The 19,563-nt window shown below is 41.6% G+C and overlaps 1 protein-coding gene across 2 annotated transcripts in view; it reads left to right on the top strand.

Moving 5' to 3' along the window:
* The window catches only part of EYS (eyes shut homolog), a 499,923-nt gene that overhangs the window by 370,944 nt on the left and 109,416 nt on the right, over positions 1 to 19,563 (top strand). For both annotated transcript variants that reach the window (XM_081856657.1, XM_081856658.1), the window contains 2 exons: positions 6,443 to 6,604; positions 15,387 to 15,540. In XM_081856657.1, coding sequence (XP_081712783.1) covers positions 6,443 to 6,604; positions 15,387 to 15,540 — 316 coding nt within the window. The remainder of the gene's footprint in view (positions 1 to 6,442; positions 6,605 to 15,386; positions 15,541 to 19,563) is intronic.

Below are 19,563 nucleotides of genomic sequence, written 5' to 3'. Positions count from 1 at the left end.
GCAGTGGGAGATCCCATTAGCTAAAGTGGTGCTTCATGTTAAGAACAGTTTCAGGTTAAGAACAGACCTCCGGAACGAATTCAATACGTAACCCAAGGTACCACTGTATATTGATATAGACTAGTGGTAGCTGCTACTAAGCTACTGGTAGGAAAATCCAGGCAGAGTGTCAGTATAGAGGACTCGGGAAAGGTGACATACCTATTACAGTGGTACCTTGGGTTAAGAACTTAATTCATTATTGAGGTCTGTTCTTAACCTGAAACTGTTCTTAACCTGAAGCACCACTTTAGCTAATGGGGCCTCCCACTGCTGCCGCACCGCTGTTGCACGATTTCTGTTCTCATCCTGAAGCAAAGTTCTTAACCTGAGGTACTATTTCTGGGTTAGCGGAGTCTGTAACCTGACGTGTCTGTAACCTGAAGTGTCTGTAACCCGAGGTACCACTGTATTAGCAGGATATGGGGTGAAGAGGAAAAAATGGCTTGTGGCAGCAGGGCTCTAAAGAGAAGCCTTATGTATTTGAGTGTTATGCTGCAAGCTGCCTTATTAATGCCCACATGCTAAATACTGGGATAGGAAACTGGAAGTTGCTCGTGTGAGCATCTTGTATCGTATACATGTAATTAAATGTTGAATGTGCATTAACAGAAGGTATCCTATCCTGTTCAAAAAGAAGGAATTCCATGAGCTCCATAGCACAAAATCTGTTTTTGAAAATTGAGGTTAACAGTTTTTTGTGGGGGCTGCAAGTCGTTAGCCTTGTCTAGGGCACAAAATAGTCTGGCACCAGCACTAAGGACAGGCAATCCTTGTATACAATGTGGTTCAACTAGATTCTGCTCTTAAAAGAAAAAAAGAAAAATGCCTGATAGCAAAGTCTTGAAAACAGAGCAAGAAATCAAGGTGGATGCAAATGCCATTCAAATGTTTCCAGTAGCCAGATCAATCATAGACCATTATCTGAGCCAAGTTTGACTTTGTGGAAACGGAAGAAAATCCAGATGTCATTACAAATTCACATTTCAATTTTCTAGTACCCATCAGCAATTTTTTTGAAATGGATCTAGTAATCTGTCTGCTTGCTGCTTGATTGGTTGCATCCATGCAATTTATCAATGTTTTCCTCTCTGCCTTGACCAGCAAAATATGTAGGTTGCTGACAGTTGATAGTTAAGGAAAGTACTTTGCTGATTTCCCGAATCAGCATATTTGATATATGCGCAATTGCAAACTAATACACTACTTTACCAGCGCAACAATCCCAGGTTTTACAGACACCTCCTGTACTTGTGGGACTCTGTATTTATTTTGGTGGAAGGAACCATCATGCCACACACATGGCAATCCTAAACCGATGGCTGGTAAAGAGAAATTATCAAAGCATAATAACTCAGTAGTCATCAGATGCAAGTGACTGCATGTTAGTGGCAAGGAAGGGAGGTGAAGGTGATAAGCTAGACTTTGAAAGCTAATGCCCTGTTATCCCAAATAAACCAAACATAATGTTCTTTTGACCTTCAGCATTCCCCACATAATCTTTAAGTACCCACGCTGTCTACTATATGCTGGTGAGGCACTGATATATTCTTCCAATGTTTCTCAAAGCTTTTTTATTTTATTTTTTTAAAAATCTATTATCTTCTAAGCACAGACTGCAGAAATTGATTCTACCCGTTTCCAGCTTTCCTTACAATACATAACAAATTTGACATAGACTTACTGGTTATGTTTAAGATCAATAAAAATGTAGATTATGATGAATTTTAATGCACTGCTGACTTTTAAAATCTTTTTGAAGCTTCCCTATTAGTGTTTTGTAAAATATTGTGGTATGTCTGGCCGTAAATACATTTGATCCAAATATACTGGAGTTAAGGAAGGAGGAGTTGTCAAATCTACTTTTACTTTTGATAAAAGGTGCTTTTCAAAAATACTCAGCATATTTAGATAGTCATATTTATGAGACAAGTGCCATAGAAAACGAGGAAATCCTTAGTAGGTCACATAAATACATTACATATTGTGTGCTCTTAAGCTGTATTTACACACATTTGGTTTATGCATCTCTGGTGGTTATTATTTATTGATATATTGTTTATTGCTGTACTTTAGCACCAAATTCCCACTAGTGCCAAGCTGAACTGGCAGAATTCTCAACAACAGCAGATGTGGCAATTATGGGCAGAAAAAGTGAGGCTGAAGTCTGGTCAATATGAGTTTTAGGGAGCATAGCATCCTAAGCTGAGCTCCCAGGGGTGGGCAGTTGAAGAGCCACAGGGGGCCATGGACCACCCTCTCTGCTGCCCCATCTTCCGTGAGCTGGCAGAGTTTAGAAAGTGACGGTTTCTCCATTGATCCCAGGATCTCCCTCTGCCAGGACTATGCAAAGCCAGCAAATGTTAGTTCAAAACTTGGGGAGAGAGGGAATTAGGTAGCAAAATGTGGTCTGGCTAAATGCAGCTTGTGTTTCCCTTCAGCTCTCATGGTCATAAGAGTTGTCTTGCCTGAGCAAACCAAGACCTGCCTGGCCCAACTTTCTCCTTCTGACAATAACCCATCAAGTAGCCACGTGATTGCTTTCTGAGTAGAGCGAGTTCAATATGTTCCCAAGTAGTAACGGAGCAGCTGCAGGTTCTACAGTGGTACCTTGGGTTAAGTACTTAATTCATTCCAGAGGTCCATTCTTAACCTGAAACTGTTCTTAACCTAAAGCACCACTTTAGCTAATAGGGCCTCCTGCTGCCGCTGCACTGCCGGAGCACGTTTTCTGTTCTCATCCTGAAGCAAAGTTCTTAACCCGAGGTACTATTTCTGGGTTAGCAGAGTCTGTAACCTGAAGTGTATGTAACCTGAAGCGTATGTAACCCGAGGTACCACTGTACTCTTAAATGCACTAAATTCATGGATTAACTTCTACAGCACATTATGGATAGCCCACAGTGCTGATTTCAATATCCAACAATACTAATATTGTTTAAAGTGAATGCAAAAAAGTAAGGACACCATTTTTAAAATTCCAAAGAGCCACGAGAGCCCTATTGAATTCATGTATTTTGTAAAGAAAGAAAATGTAGTTTGTTAACAGTTGTTCCAGTCACGTGTATAAGGCAAGCAGATGGATGTGGGGAGCAGGGATTTTGCTTCATAGGAATTCCACCTGAAAGTACAGCAAAATACTGTTCATCAGCTATGCAGGCATTTAAACTGAGCTGTCAACCACATTTCTAATCTATGAATTTGTTTCATTAAAGTATCTGGTACAATTAATCATTTTGATGGGCTATATGTGGCAACAAAGAGTAGCTTTTTCAGACATTGAGATTCTTTTATTATTCCAGCAGCTGTACCTCTATGGAATAAGAGTGCTCTGCTGCTGAGTCTGTCTTTGGATAGCGGTTCTGTCTTTACATATAGCCGTTTTATAGTTTTGACTACATCCCACCATCACAATATATGCAGATAATATGCTAATTTATCTTTATGGCAGCTCTCAAGGGTCATTACCAAGGCGTAGTAAAATATACTGAGGACATTAATAATGATCGTAATAAAACTGGCTTTGGAAAGCATTAAGAACAACATAATGATGCTTGCAGAGCTGCAAATATCTTGGTGAAAGGATGAATGTGCATTAAATGGACTTTCATTTTGGTAGCATTCATTTTGATTCAGATGAGTGTATAAAACAAGTTAATTTACCATTTGCCAAGAACCGGTTAAAGATTTAATCATGGAAAGTGCATTTACTTTGAATGTGTTATTACTGCCAAACTTGCACCTTTGCAAATTGGATTGCTTTTTGCTGGAAGGTGCTTGCAGATTAAGAAATGGAAGGGCTACTGACCCAGCTGCTATGAGATCTGATTACTAGAGTTTAAAAGCAGGGGGTGGGTTTGTATATAGAAATTGGTATTTTAAAAAGATGCATATTTATTTATTTATTTAAAAAAACACAAGTCAGAAGATACCGAGCCAACTTCATCAGCAACATGTTTGAACGCTGTATATTCTATGGATGGAATAGTTCTCCATAAGATTTGAGTCTCAATTTCAACCACCTAGAGGCAGGTTGTTGTTGTGTTGCTGTATTTCTATACTACCCTTCACCCAAAGATCACAAATTGGTTCACAATATAAAAATAACAAAGAAGAACAATAACCCTCCCTAAAACTTGTGGCTGGGCCCAAGAAGAAAAGCACAACCAATAATGTTTTCAGTGAGCCAATTATTAAATTTCTATACCGCCCTTCATCCAAAGATCACAGGTCGCTTCACAAAGTAACAATATAAAATGAGAATACAAAAAACATAATAAAACAAAAACCAACAACCCCACAGACATGTTGTTTTTGCTTTATTTATGCTTATGCACCAACAAGATACACAAAAAGAAATAGACATCATCCCCCAAAGGCCTAATTTTTTTCTATTGTTTCTGGTTTCTTCCTCGCACAGTAAGGGTGAGTCAGCAGTCAGCCTTTTGTCCCCGCCATTTTCACTTTTCAATCCTTTCTCCCTCCTTCCTCATTGTGTTGGTCCCGTGGGTTACCCGAGAGGCGAGGTCCAAGTCCGGTCCGTGGTCAAAGGTGCAATGTGGAGGCAGTCCGTGGTAGCTGAAGCTGGGTGCAGGGCAGGGAGTCGGGTGAAGTCAGGAACAGGCTTGCAAGCAGGGAACCAGGGCGGGTCAGGAGCTCAGGCAGGAAAGCAGGACAGGGTTCAGGCAGGAACTAGCAACCAACAATGATGCTCCCGCAACTTGGGACTGGGGCTGGCCGGCTTTTATCTGCCCTGAGGCAAAGGGCGGCCACGATCCTCTGGTGACTCACCTCTCCTGGCCTGGAGGCGAGCACTCCTCCTGCGGGAACTTAGTTCCCTCTGCCTCTCTGCCCTGAGCCTCTGCAGCTCAGGAGAGGCTGGAGGGTTATCTCGATCTTATCACCCTCTTCTTCCCTTACTCCCTTTTAACTCTTCCAAAGTGGAGCGCCTTCCCTTGACCCGTCACGCCGGACGCTCATTCCAGATCTTCTACAATTATGTCCTCTTCTTCAGGTGCTGGTCTAATACGGGCCCGGTTTCGGGCTATTGCCTTCTCAAGGTCTGGAAAACTCATGAAGAGCTTTGTCACAAGTGGTGCCACAGGAGGCTGCTCCTTGGGCTGGAGCGGGGCCACCTTGTTGCTCTTTTTGAGCTGCATTGCACTTCTCAGTCGTCTGAGCCACGCTGTTCCACGAAGAAGAAGTCCACTGAACCTTCCTTCTTCTTCTTGAAGGTCTGGAATGGACCGCATGGTTGATTCTGGCTCCACCTCCAGTCAAAATCAGAAGAAAATCCAAATCCTCTGCTTTCTCTCTTACCACCAACTGCACCTATACACCTGTCTCTGTCTCTCCTCACTAACCCACAATGAACACCTGTAGTTGGTGGCTTTTAAGGGAGAAGCAGGAGATGTCACAAAGGAGGGCAGGCCATTGTTACCATGGCAACCCACGCACCTTCCTGCTAATATGTTAGACAAAGATACAGAATGGAGTGTAGATCTATCAGCACAGGAGCAGCCAATCAAAGTTACTGGAGGATGGTCACATGAGCGTTTTAGATAAGGCAGAGACTCCATCACCCCCTGCCAACATGCCTAGTGGTCAGAGATGGTGGGAATTGTAGTCCAGCAATATCTGGAGGCCTGCAGGTTCCACTCCCTTGCTGCGCAGGTTAGACCACTTGCCAGTTTTCCAAACACCAAGCCAAAATCAGACTAATTTTCACAGCCTTTTCTTTTTGAATGTGTTTCTGTAATATTAACCAAGTTAAATGTTATTTCACGGCCCCAGTTCTGAGGAATGTGACCCACATGCTTGGAAGCTAGTGTAACAGCTTCTTGATTGATTGATTGATTGATTGAATTTATATACTGCCCTATACACGGAAGTCTCAGGACAGTTCACACAACAAAATCAAAATATAAAACCACAAAATATATAATCAAGATAAAAACCCACCCAGAAATCTGCTTCTGGTTCTTAGTAATACCAGTACATTTGATATGATTTTAAATGAGGGTGGGCAACTTTCTGGCTTGTTGGATCTGGGATATAGAGATCTATCTTTCTATCAACTATAAGTACGACTAGTATATAGGATTGCAGCCAGTATACCTACTGGGGAAGAATACACACCAGGCAGCCAGAAACATAATGAACTTAAACAAGAGGAAGTAAAAGAAGCTCAAGGATACTAATCAAACCTCCCATTTTTGAAAACCAGTTTGTTCTTCCTTGCCAGCCTTTCTAACCAGGCAAGGTATCCTGGGGGAAAGGTTGGCCTTACAAGTTTTTCTATGACTCCGAGTAATTATGCTTAGGCAGTGATGACATCGAGACGTTCTGTTGATGAAACTTCATTTAATTTTATACTGACTGCCCTTTTAATATTTTGCTCTAGATACAACCCTATTTTTCCCATCGTTCGCCGTAAATTCATATTTGGAACTACCTTCTCTAACATCTCTGTCTAAGGATAGACATGCATCAGGACCGCAGTGGAACCGAATGATGATTCACTTGACAGTGAAGACTACTGCTTTGAATGGCACCCTCCTTTACAGTGAGTAGCCTAGGGTTTTGTTTTTGCTTTTGTTGCACAAATTGCTTCATAATTATTATTTCATTTCACTCTCACTGCAACCCTGAGCAACTTCATTGAACAGGGGAGAATGAGCATGACTTAAACGAATTACTGTTTTATCTCCGTTACATATTTTTAAACACTTTTTTAAAAAAGTTGATTATAAAGAGAACAGTACATTAAAAAGAGAAGACAAATCCTTCCAGGTAGGTTAGGCTGATACTTTGACACTTTGGGTGACGTAATTATGTGAGCAGAACAACTTCCACTCGTGCACCTCTACTTTTCTCCTGTATGCCCCCTGCTTTCTCCCCAGATCAGGGGTCAGCAAACCTTTTCAGCACAGGGCCGGTCCACTGCCCCTCAGAACTTGTGGGGGGCTGGACTATATTTTGAAAAAGAAAACGAACGAATTCCTATGCCCCACAAATAACACAGAGATACATTTTAAATAAAAGCACACATTCTACTCATGTAAAAACACACTGAATACCGGACCATCCGCGGGCCGGATTTAGAAGGCGATTGGGCCAGATCTGGCCCCCGGGCCTTAGTTTGCCTACCCATGTCCCAGATCTTTCTCATAAAGTTGGGAAAATCCCTAGAATAGATTTAAGGAACACATGTAGTGAGGGGAGGAGAATGTTCCATTATGCAAGGAAAAATCCTTGTGCTGACTGACATTTACCTTAGAACTGCTTTGAATACAAGCCTTAATGCTGATGTATGATTTGGTATAAAAGGGATGAGTCTTGGGCTGCTACACTCCTCCTCCTCCTTCCTTTCCCCACATGCTCCGATTTCCTCCTGCCTTTCCTGCTTTGTGCCCCAACGTAGCTGGTCATTGCATTCAAACCAGACAAGTTATGAGAAGGAGAAATCAGTGAAAAACACTTCTTTCTGTGTGCCCCATCCCAATCTCTCTACAAGTGGGAGAATCCTGTGACTGGATTCTGCTCTCAAGAACTCTGAATCCAAGCCTCTCTCTTTTTTTCCAAATTCTAGTTAAAAGGCAAAGAACTCTAGTTAGAGTGAAAACATCAACAAAACATTTGGTTCACTTGATTATATATGAATAAAACGTAACGTCTGCAACTGTGTAAATGAAATATAGCATATATAAACAAAAAGAGGTGATGAGATACTAGATGTGAAGAAACAGGAAGTCTAGAAAGAAAAACAAAGGAAGTTTGGAAAGCATTTTCCCCTACCCTGCATGCTTTGATTGGTATATTCCTCTCCTAATTAGGGTGAGAGGGAAAATTGATTCAGTATTCATTCAAAGCCAAATCTATCAAATTTACACTTTCCAAAACAGTATAGAGCTATACTTCAGAATTTGCCATTACCTGAAAACTTGTCATGCAGTTCTCCAACCAATGTTTACAAAAATGCATATATGTGTGTGTTCAAAGACTTTGATGAAAATAGCATGCAAAAATTCATTCTGTCAAGATAGAATTGCTTGCAGAAATGTGTGCATTAGTCAAAACTGCATGTAGAATTGTGTTTATTAAGAGGAATTCACACTAGATTGATTTTTGTGAGCATTTTTATAAAAGCACAAAATGTAGAGAACTGAATTTAAGATCAGAAAAATGAGAAACTGAGAGCGTTGAAACTGACGGGCCATTCCATCCCTATTCCTGACATTTGACAGCATCACGACTTAAAATCAGCTTGCCCATGTTCTTAAGTAACAACAAAAATGTGCAGTTTAAAATTTTGTATTTACTACGTGCCTTGGGCCAGTCACTAACTCTCAGCTTGACGTACCTCATATGGTTGTTGGGAAGATATACAAGGAGGTGTAAAATAGCTGCAAAATGGGGACTCCCAGGTAAATAGGGTTATGCTGCAATCCTTTCTGCATTTATTTTGGGAGTAAGCCCCACTGAATTTAAAAGGACTTATTTCTGAGTAGACATAGTTAGGATTACACCATTAGTCCTTGTAGCATAGGCATCAAATTTAGGTCCCTCTAACCAAAGTGATGCATCTTTGTACTATAAATGGCAACGTTTGTCTGTCCCCAAATTGGTACAACTCCAAGATTTCAGCCAGCCATTATCTGACTTGATTATTTGGTGTTTACTTAAGACGCTTAAATCCCAATCATGTACTGTTGAACTTACACCCAGGCTAGTGTGCACAGAGGAACAATTCCCAAAAGGAGTTCTCTTAGGCCTGTAACCCCAGAGGGTGGAGAACTGTGGAAAGCAATGTGGTCTGCTTTTATTTTTGAAATGGTTTATTTATTTGCTTAGCTATTCAGTAAAAAAAATAAAACATACTTCCTTTTTCCACTGCTCTGTTCCAATAGCAGAACCACTGAGGATTTTAAAATGTTATGCGTTTTTTAAACATTAATAATTTAAATGTGTTTAAAATATTAGATATCATAACCTTCCTTCATAACATAGTTTTATAACTGTATTTAAATTCTGTTCTGCGTTACCCTTAAGTTACCCTTTTGGCCCTTACAAGAAAGCCAAGGCTGCAATCCTATACCCACTTACCCAGGATTAAGTCCAAGGATGAAGAGAGATAAGAGGAAAAAGTAGAACTTTAAACTAGAGATTCAAAGCGTAAGAAAATCACACTGAAGCAGGTAGGGACTTCATTTAGTGAGAAGAAGGAATGGCAGCTACTTAAGACCCTAGGGATTCCTGCTGCCTGGTAACTAAACCACTGACTTGTCAGTCACAGCTCTGACACTATGCCTGGCTAAAAACGCTGAAAAGCATCCAGGCTGGCTCATCTCAAGGAAAGCGCTTAGAAATTTGCTTGCACGTTTTCCTTCATATCTTCCTTTCCATGAGGCCTAGTGACTTACTTTTTACTGAAAAAGTGAAAGCTCAAAGAGTCCAGGCTGCCTGGTGGCTGTGGGCCTGATACCTCAGCATTTATTTATTTATTTATTTATTAGTTTTTTGTTTACTTGGCAGACCTGCACATAACTAAGCAGCAACAGAGGAGAAACTGGAAAGACTAAACAAGCCATAATGACACCAGTGCCTATTTGGGGGTAAATTGACTGGACCAGTGCATACAGCAGCAGGAAATGAGGCACTGCCATGCACTCATGTGAAATGACATTTACCCAGCAGTGAAATCTGATTCATATAGAATTGGCATGGAATACCATGGTATTGTGCCATATAGTACAATTTGTGTAAACGTTACTGGAGTAGCACAAGACCACCATGGAGGTGGGTCTAATTACAGGGGTCAGCAAACGTTTTCAGCAGGGGGCCGGTCCACTGTCCCTCAGACCTTGTGGGGGGCCGGACTATATTTGGGAGGGGGAGAATGAACGAATTCCTATGCCCCACAAATAACCCAGAGATGCATTTTAAATAAAAGCACACATTCTACTCACGTAAAAACACCAGGCAGGCCCCACAAAAAACCCAGAGGTGCATTTTAAATAAAAGCACATATTCTACTCATGTAAAAACACACTGGTTCCTGGACCGTCCGCGGGCCGGATTTAGAGAGTGATTGGGCCTGGTTGAGGTTGTGTCCACTATAAATAGATTGGGCAGAAAAGCTTTTATGGAACTGTCATTCTGTGATTTGATCACTACGTTCTCTGAAATGATCTAATTCCATGCAGGAGCAGCCATTCATGCCTGCTGAAAAATTACAGTGCCCAGATCAAGGGCGGCACTCAGTGAGGCACAAGAAGCTACCACCTGAAGGAGAAAATGTGTGGGCAGTTTCTGCATGTGCAGGGGAAAGATCTGGATTGCACCCCATAAAGCTCTCTTTTAATTTAGGATTTGCTTCAAATGAAATAATATTGTTTGTCCTCGAATATTTGTTCTCGACTGGGACAAATACCGTATTTTTTGCTCTATAAGACTCACTCCCCCCCCCCTAAAAAGTAAGGGGAAATGTGTGTGCGTCTTATGGAGCGAATGCAGGCTGCGCAGCTATCCCAGAAGCCAGAACAGCAAGAGGGATTGCTGCTTTCACTGTGCAGCGATCCTTCTTGCTGTTCTGGCTTCTGAGATTCAGAATATATTTTTTTCTTGCTTTCCTCCTCCAAAAACTAGGTGTGTCTTGTGGTCTGGTGTGCCTTGTAGAGCGAAAAATACGGTATATATTCTTCTAGCCAAAAGGGGGACAGGGGGAAATAGTCACAAATGGATACAACAATGGTTTTGAAATGTGAGTAGACAGCGTAAATTCTATATAATTTCGAAATAGGAGAGTGAACGGTGGTATATATAAATATTTTAAATAAATAAAATAGTGCCAGGCCAGCAAAGAGTAAAACAGGGGAAACCTCATCATTTAATTTTGTGCCATTTCCCTCCTGGGATATAATGAATCCAGCTGGAGAAGACAGGCAACCCGCCTATAATAAAAAAAAATTCATTGGTTTCTTGATTGTAAAAAGAGCAAGGAGTCTCTTAAAGATGAACAGGTATGCTGTAGTGTAGTAGAAGCTTTTTGCTTCTTTTGATGCAGTCTTGCAAGACTTTGTTTTTGCCATGGCAGACTAACCTGGCTAGAAGTCGTTGGCTGTAGACTGCGCACAGTCATGAGATATAAAGAAACATCAGGAATTAACAGCAGGGATGGATTCTAAATTGCTGCATTGGACAGCAGTACAGTAGCACAAACTGCAGTGCCTTGTGTACAGTGACTTCCTTTGTTATTTCACTCCACTGTGCCATATGCCTTTGGACTAGTGGGCCATCTCCCCATGGAGCCTTGACTCTCATGTGCATTGCTATCTTGTATCCAGCTGTTCCCTGTGGAGCTGTCAGCCTGCAGCCCCTAGGCAAAGCTATAACAGCTGTCGGCTCTGCAAGGATCCTGCATTTCTCAGGACGACTCCACAGCACCAGTAGAGTACTAAAAAAAGCACAGTACAGCCAGATGGTGATTTCACAAACTGCTGAAGATTACACAAGGTGGTTTCTGAGTTTTTTCAGCAAACGCTTCCTTATAGGTGAAACATTCACGTGACACTCTCCCATTATGCACTTAGTCATGAGAATTATTGCGGGGACCATCGTGTAATTCAGAAAGCAGGTAATGTGGGAGAGTCTTCCTTGCAAATGTTCACTTGGAAATAGGTGCTGCAAAAATCAGTAGGGCTTAAGCCAAAACACGAGCATAGGATTTCAGCTTAAGAGCATGATCTTGTACAGAGTTATTTGCTATTTATTAGCAGCATTATATGTCTTGGTTCCTTTGGGTGAAGTCTCTGACACTCAATAGCTGAGCTGGTGTGGGGGCATGGAATGTTCATTTGCAGCGGAAACCACCGTTGTTTGCAACTGCAGGCCATATCCATGTGGGAAGGGGCAGTTGCCAGCATGGCTAGGATGAAATGCTCACATGGAGGCAGGCTGAGGTACAGAAGTGGCCTTGAAGTCACGGGAGTGGGGGAACTAAAGGCAGCAAGGCAGGAGAAAGGGGCAGAATGTCTTGAGATATTGTTGGACTCCGACTCCCATCCACCCCTGCCAACACTGATGGTGGGCGTTGTAGTCCAACTACATCTGGAGGGCACCAAGTTAGCCACTCAGAGATATGCTATGAAAAGTGAGGGAAGAAGATAGGAATGCTGCAGAGGCTGGTCAAGAGACAAGACAGCCAGAGGAAGTAGATACTAGATCTGGAGTTTGGAGCATTGAAGGGGAATCTTTCCAGTTGTTGCTTTCCTTTGTATGTTTCTGGTTTATATCATCAAAATACTGTGTTACCTTGGGTTAAGTACTTAATTCGTTCCGGAGGTCCGTTCTTAACCTGAAACTGTTCTTAACCTGAAGCACCACTTTTGCTAATGGGGCCTCCCACTGCCGCTGCGCCACTGCCACACGATTTCTGTTCTCATCCTGAAGCAAAGTTCTTAACCCGAGGTACTATTTCTGGGTTAGTGGAGTCTGTAACCTGAAGCGTATGTAATCTGAAGTGTATGTAACCCGAGGTACCACTGTAAATAAATAAATATTCCAAAACACATAGTTCAACCAAAAATTGTAATCTTTTATGTATTGCATAACAGATCCCTTTGATCCTGATTAGTCATTGGTTTTTGCTTTAAAAGAGCTATATTTTCCTATAAAATAGTTATGGGGGTGGGGGGAGAGAATAGGGACACAGATAAAGTGGATAATGAAAGAAAAATATACCGTATTAGAAGAATCAACAGAGGAGGGGAAAGATAAGATAAAGAATGTGTCAGATGGTGTGCATGTTACCTTTTTTTTTTTAATCTGCTTCCTCACAGTAACACCAGTTGAAAGGTTTTTGCCATGGGAAGTAGAACCGCGGAACAAACGTTTAACTTTTTGTGTGTTTCCTTTGGAAAAGAACTGAGGCTCTGCCAGAAAGCACACACAATAAAGATTTTGGAGCAGACATTTGACCCCATCCCAGGTGGTGAACAATACCCACTCCTTTAAGAAATGGTGGATCAGTGACAGCCTTTTCTGCTGATGGAAATGCCTCATAGTTGGGATCAGAAACTAGAATATCAGAAGCAAACATCCTCACCTTCTACTTTTTATGGCCATAAAAAGCAGGTGTGGCTGAGCTGGAGGACCAATTTAAAACAGCCAAGTAATTTTTTCCTATCCATGTCCCTGCACCATAAGTCATATTTCTGCATATATTATTTTAATGGGTTTATACCATGCCTTTTCCAAAACTATGCAGCATGGCAAAACACAAAATGTAATGTAAATGTGTGTGTCTGTTTATGTATTATATTTTTACACTGGGGTGCAGGATGATCCAAATATTTCTAATGGAATTGTTATTTAGATCCCAGCTCCTGAATTATTATATTTAGGGCTCCGCTCAGTCTCAATGCTGGTGCCAGGTTTTGGGAAGTCTCTCAGTAGACCGCTCTTCCCACTTCTCCTGCAGAAATGTTGTACAGCTCTGTAAGTGTAAGAAGGTTCTAATTTAATGGCTTGTAAATTGGCCTTTCATTGCAATTTCTCTGGAAACACAAGTCCAGGCAGTTAAAGCTTTATCAGCTGGCCAGCTAGCACCTCTTTATGTTTCTGAAGTCTGTGTCTAAAAAGTATCACTTTTCCTTTAGAGCAATTGATGGTGAGCTTTTCCTGTGAAGGCTAAAAACTAAGTTACAGATAGGTAGCCGTGTTGGTCTGCCATAGTCAAAACAAAACAAATTCCTTCCAGTAGCACCTTAAAGACCAACTAAGTCAGTTCTTGGTATGAGCTTTCGTGTGCATGCACACTTCTTCAGATACACATGTATTTGTTTTGCTAAAAACTAACTTATCTTGATTTTGATCACCACCCAAATGGCACTGCAATGGCCCACTTGGCCTAGGCCATTTAAACTATTACTCCATTCTGCTCAAAGCACAAGCTCAGCAGGAGTGGAACACGCTGAATAGATTTGACTGATTGGTTTAGCACTTTAATTTTCAGTTGTTGGTGTAAAATTTTACAAGTGTATATATAAAAGTAAATGACTTCAAAAACGTGTCACTTTTACTGACATGGTAGACAAAAGCCTTCTCAGCTAAATAATCATTGTTTTAAAGGAGACCATTATTGACTGTGGGCAGATTATCACAACAATAAATTGAACTGTGCCACTTAACTCAGCAGCTCCAAATCATTGTTGAGAAGCACTTCTTTATATATCTGAAGGCTTTATTAAGATCGAGCTGGTTGATTAGTTACACAATATGAGGAGCCTTAAATGATGGTTGTTTATAGACATTTATACTAGCTGCCAGCAGAATGGACTATTTAAAAAAATAAAAAAAATAAGGGTGGAGAGGATAGAATTAGAGGTATAAAATTCATAGAAAATTAATTTGGTGCCTAGAAGCTAACAAGAAGCTAACTTTAACAAGAACAGCTGGCACAACTACTCCAGTAGACTTATCACCAGGTACTTTCTAAAATGCAAGGACATAATTTTTTGTTGTTTAGTCATTTAGTGGTGTCCGACTCTTCATGACCCCATGGACCAGGGCACACCAGGCACTCCTGTCTTCCATTGCCTCCCGCAGTTTGGTCAAACTCATGCTAGTAGCTTCAAGAACACTATCCAACCATCTCGTCCTCTGTCGTCCCCTTCTCCTTGTGCCCTCAATCTTTCCCAGCATCAGGGTCTTTTCTAGGGAGTCTTCTCTTCTCATGAGGTGGCCAAAGTATTGGAGCCTCAACTTCAGGATCTATATTTCCAGTGAGCACTCAGGGCTGATTTCCTTCAGAATGGATAGGTTTGATCTTCTTGCAGTCCATGGGACTCTCAAGAGTCTCCTCCAGCACCATAATTCAAAAGCATAGGACAAAAATACCTTGATTCAATTATTTATTCATAAGACTTTCCCCTCCCAGTAATGTGTTTATTTGTACTTACATTTATATCATGCCTTTTTTTCATCATGGAATGCAAAGCAATGTATGCATGGTTTCCAGGCAAATACCTTTCATATGGGCAGAACCATCAATTCTATAATAATAGTACGTGCTGGGGGCTTTCTAATGTACAAGCAGCATTAGTTTGTTTTCCTGTCATTACTGCATAATCATCATGCCTGATAGCAGAAGTGTCCAAAGAGAATAGTGTTTGCTGAGCACCGTGGAGCTCTCACTGAAAACATATAATTAACAACCTGTGTGCATAATTTGATCTTTCAGAAATTACTTTTTTTGCTGTTTGGCTCCTCCATCTTTCTTTCTTTTCCTCCTTTTGCTTTCAGCTATTTATGCTCTTTTCCCTAAATTATTTTGTTGTATATTAAAGCCGGTGATGAGCATGCCAGAGGACGTTTTCTTCACCTTTACCTTGAAGATGGCAGACCAACAGCTCAGCTTGGCTGTAGCACTTCACGGGACATTCTGACGGCAACTGTCAATCACTCCATTAGCAGAGATGCCCTTGTGCCGATCACCGTCAGGTATGGATTTCCTATGCTTTGTTGAAGTGAGACTTGCACAGTATAACTGTGTTTATTTGTTGCTGAGAAACCAAAAAACGTTAAATATGAAGACCAAGCATGCTTCTAAATAGAAAAAAAAACACTTCTTTGGATTGGGATCGTAAGGATCAGTGGTAGACATGTTACTTTGAATGCAATAGTTTCCCGGTTCCACCCCTGGCCTCTCAAGTTAAAGGAATGAGTAGCAGATAATGTGAAAGGCTCCTTGCCTAAGACTCTAGAGTAGAGGAAGGGAACCAGCAGCCTTCTAGATGTCATTCAATTCCAATTCAACTCCAACTAGCCCGGCAGATGCTGTTGGACTCCAACTCCCATAAGCCCCAGCCACCTTTGCCAATGATCAAGGATTATGGAAGTTGTGGTCTGACAATCTATGGAAGGCCATGGGTTCCCCATCGGTCAGAACAGACAAATGGGCATGTGGTCTGACCTGGTATAAAGTAGCTTCCTTTGATAGATATCACAGTCAGGGTGATGGCGTAGGGGTACACATGGGCAAGCTATCTCCAAGTTTGGGAATGTTATTCTGTGGTTATATTATAATTTCCTTGCCGAAACGTGCCCAGGCAGATAATGTAACTTGAAAGTCATGAAAATGAACAGCTTTGAAGTAGAGACTAGACTGCCTTCAAAGTAGACCACAATGAGAAGAAACTCTCTTTCCTCAGCCCTCTCTTTTCACCTTAGAAATCATACCCTGCAAGCCACTATTGCTTCGGGATGCATGGCTACAGGTTTTTCAAAAGATACATTTAAAAATCAGCTTCTTTTACTATTTTATTGTGTATTAGGCTAATCGGTTCACAGGTTTCCAGTACAGCTTTCTCAACCACCTCTTAAATCTGTAGGAAAGCTTATATCTGGCGCTGTGTTGCTTTGTGTGAATATTATGGTGGTGTCCCAGATAGCTGTATTGGAGCAGAACTGCACAGGGCAGGTACAAAATTTGTCTCCATCACGCACGCACACGCACACCTGACACCAGATAATATGTTTAGCTAGGCAATGTTGAAATTGCATGGTCTCCATGATTGTTGGGGTTGTGTCAGTCACTCTGCTCCATTGCACCAATAATCTCTAATGAGCAGGGCACTTGATGTGATTGTCTGTTAGCAGGAAGATACAGTTCTCTTGATTCTTCCAGATTTGTTTGATGGAGAAAATCAGGCTCTGGGAATCGGGCACCCACACCTGATCAGTAGAGTCTATCTGCACAGTAAACTGTATAGCTTTGCACTGCTACTCTACCGCCATATTTCATCCCCATTAAGTGCATGAACCAGAGTGAACCAAGGACATAGTGTGCAACTGAGAACATTATAAGGCCTTCAGTGGATTAGCTGAGCTAGTAAGTGTTTCCCACACGCCCGTCAGCATGGTTTGTTAGAGAATTTTGGATGTGCTCTGATCTAAGGACTAGCCAGAAAGTTTTAAGGATCAAAGTGTGGAAAAGATCTGCCCTTTCATTTTTAGATTACAAGGAGAGCATTCCAAGCAGGAGGACCAAATACACTCAGAATGTATTTTTTGAGCCCTGTTTCGTCAAGTATCACTTCTTCCCAAGGTGTCACAGTGCTGAAGTCTATTTGGAAGTATTGCTGTCTTCCAGTTAATACCATTTTTAAAGGATGAAGGCCAGAAATAACTGAAACATAGTCCCAAGCAGGATTCCATAACATCTGGACTATCATAACAATAATATAATAATTTATTATTTATACCCCACCCATCTGGCTAGGTTTCCCCAGCCACTCTATATTAAAAACACAATACAGCATTAAACATTAAAAACTTCCCTAAACAGGGCTGCGTTCAGATGTCTTTTAAAAGGAGGATAGTTGCTTATTTCCTTGACATCTGATGAGGGGCGTTCCACAGGGCAGGTGCCACGTTCGAGAAGGCCCAGGTATACAGGGCAGAATTCTTAGTTTCCCATTGTGAAAGGGAAAGAAAATGGTTCTCCAAGATGTGTATGTGGCCATTTAACAGCATTTTATCTGTTGTGCCAACAGCAAATGTTTCCTGCAACAAAAGCCGAATAGTACCAGTGTATCCATGCCAAACATAGTTGCTGCATATAGATTGTTGAGCTTCTCTAATTTTGCCAGTAAACCTAAATCGAATAAAAGCAAAGAATGGGTGCTTTAAACAAACTCAAAAAATACATAGAGGTGTCTATACTTTTTTTTTTTCATTTTTGTCTTGGTTTCTTACTTTAAATTCAGTACATAATTCACGGATACTTCCCCCTGGTTATGTTGCCTCTTCAAACACTTGGCTTGGATTAAGTATAAGAACAGTCTTCCACCTCCTTTAAGATGATCTATCAAAGATAAGAAAGCAATTGCTGCAACTATTCAAGCTCATTAAACAAGTACTTGAGGAGCAGATGTCTTCATTACAATACCCTTCATGCTCTGGAAAAGGATTGGTCTTCTCACGCTAACTGTCCTCCTAAAGGAGCCTTAGCAAATGCTTATCCAGCGTTTCCAGAAATATCCCTTTAACAGAGGCGCAGTGTGGTGGGGGGCTGAGGGGGTTGTTGCCTCTGGTGCATTTTAGAAGTGTACTATCACAAATATCAATGTGTGTGTGTGTGAACCTTTCACCTTGGCACGTTGTGTGTCAAGATTATGGTTTGGCATATTCAATAAAAATGTATTTTTATTTTTGATTTTTAAACGAATTTTCAAAGTGTGCTTGGTCTTGCTTGGGATGGGAGGAGGGACAGACAGTCCCTGCAGAAGCATCTGGTGGTTCTTCATGCAGAGCTGCAAGGAGATCTTCAGATGCATCTTCTTCATCTCACATTTCCAGGTCACAAAAATGACTAAGATTGGAAGGCAGCCCACAGATCCAGCCACGTGCTGCACATGCAATCCTGTAGCATGGATGTATTCCAGCCTGCTGTGGCAAATGTTCTCCAATGGTGCAGTCTGAGGATCGTATCTAAACAGATACGGCTTGACATCCTTGTGTACACATTTGGGATTGAAGTTGCCAACCTTTGACTCAGGGATAGAGCAATGGGTGCTATCTGCTTCAGGGTAGCAAAACCCCTCAATACAATTAAGACTGACATGGCTATTCAGTGGTCCATTCTTTGACTGCCATTTCCTGCCTTCTGTAGCAAACATTACTGCAGTTTTTGGTTTTTAGAAGTATATCACTATAGTACTAGAACGGGAGTCACTATTTCACCTTTCCAAGGTTTTGCTTTCCCAAAGCTGTTAATGCAAGAGACACTATGTATCTGGGACAAGAGCTAATAACCCTACTTGTGATGTACTGTTTGACATTTCTGCTTCTGTAAGCAGGCCTAGAGCAGGGGTAGCCAATGTGTGGTCCACTCTAAATGCTGGACTGCAATTCCCATCAACCTCAGCCAGTGTGGCTATTGGTCGGGGTAATGGGAATTGTAGGGACGCAGGTGGCACTGTGGGTTAAACCACAGAGCCTAGGACTTGCCGATCAGAAGGTCGGCGGTTCGAATCCCTGTGATGGGGTGAGCTCCTGTTGCTTGGTCCCTGCTCCTGCCAACCTAGCAGTTCAAAAACACGTCAAAGTGCAAGTAGATACCTTCTCTGGCGGGAAGGTAAACGGTGTTTCCGTGCACTGCTCTGGTTCGCCAGAAGCGGCTTAGTCATGCTGGCCACATGACCCGGAAGCTGTACACCGATTCCCTCGGCCAGTAAAGCGAGATGAGCACTGCAGCCCCAGAGTCGGCCACAACTGGACCTAGTGGTCAGGGGTCCCTTTATCTTTACCTTTAATGTAGTCCAACAAATGGAGGGCATCATATTGGTTACTGCCCCCAACATAGAGGTAGAACCAAGGATACTCCAACACATTTTGTTGGCAGAAAAACTATGTGGCATCCCTCTTGGTGCTAAAACTGCACTTATAAACACAAGAAAATTCTCAGGCAAGCTAGTGCACTCTACCTAATAACATAAAACAAAAATTATATTCATGAGAAAT

This window comes from Podarcis erhardii (assembly GCF_964252035.2).
Source record: "Podarcis erhardii genome assembly, chromosome: 3".
Lineage (NCBI taxonomy): Eukaryota > Metazoa > Chordata > Lepidosauria > Squamata > Lacertidae > Podarcis > Podarcis erhardii.
Note: the sequence above shows the minus strand (reverse complement) of the source record. Positions and strands in the feature narration are given on the sequence as shown.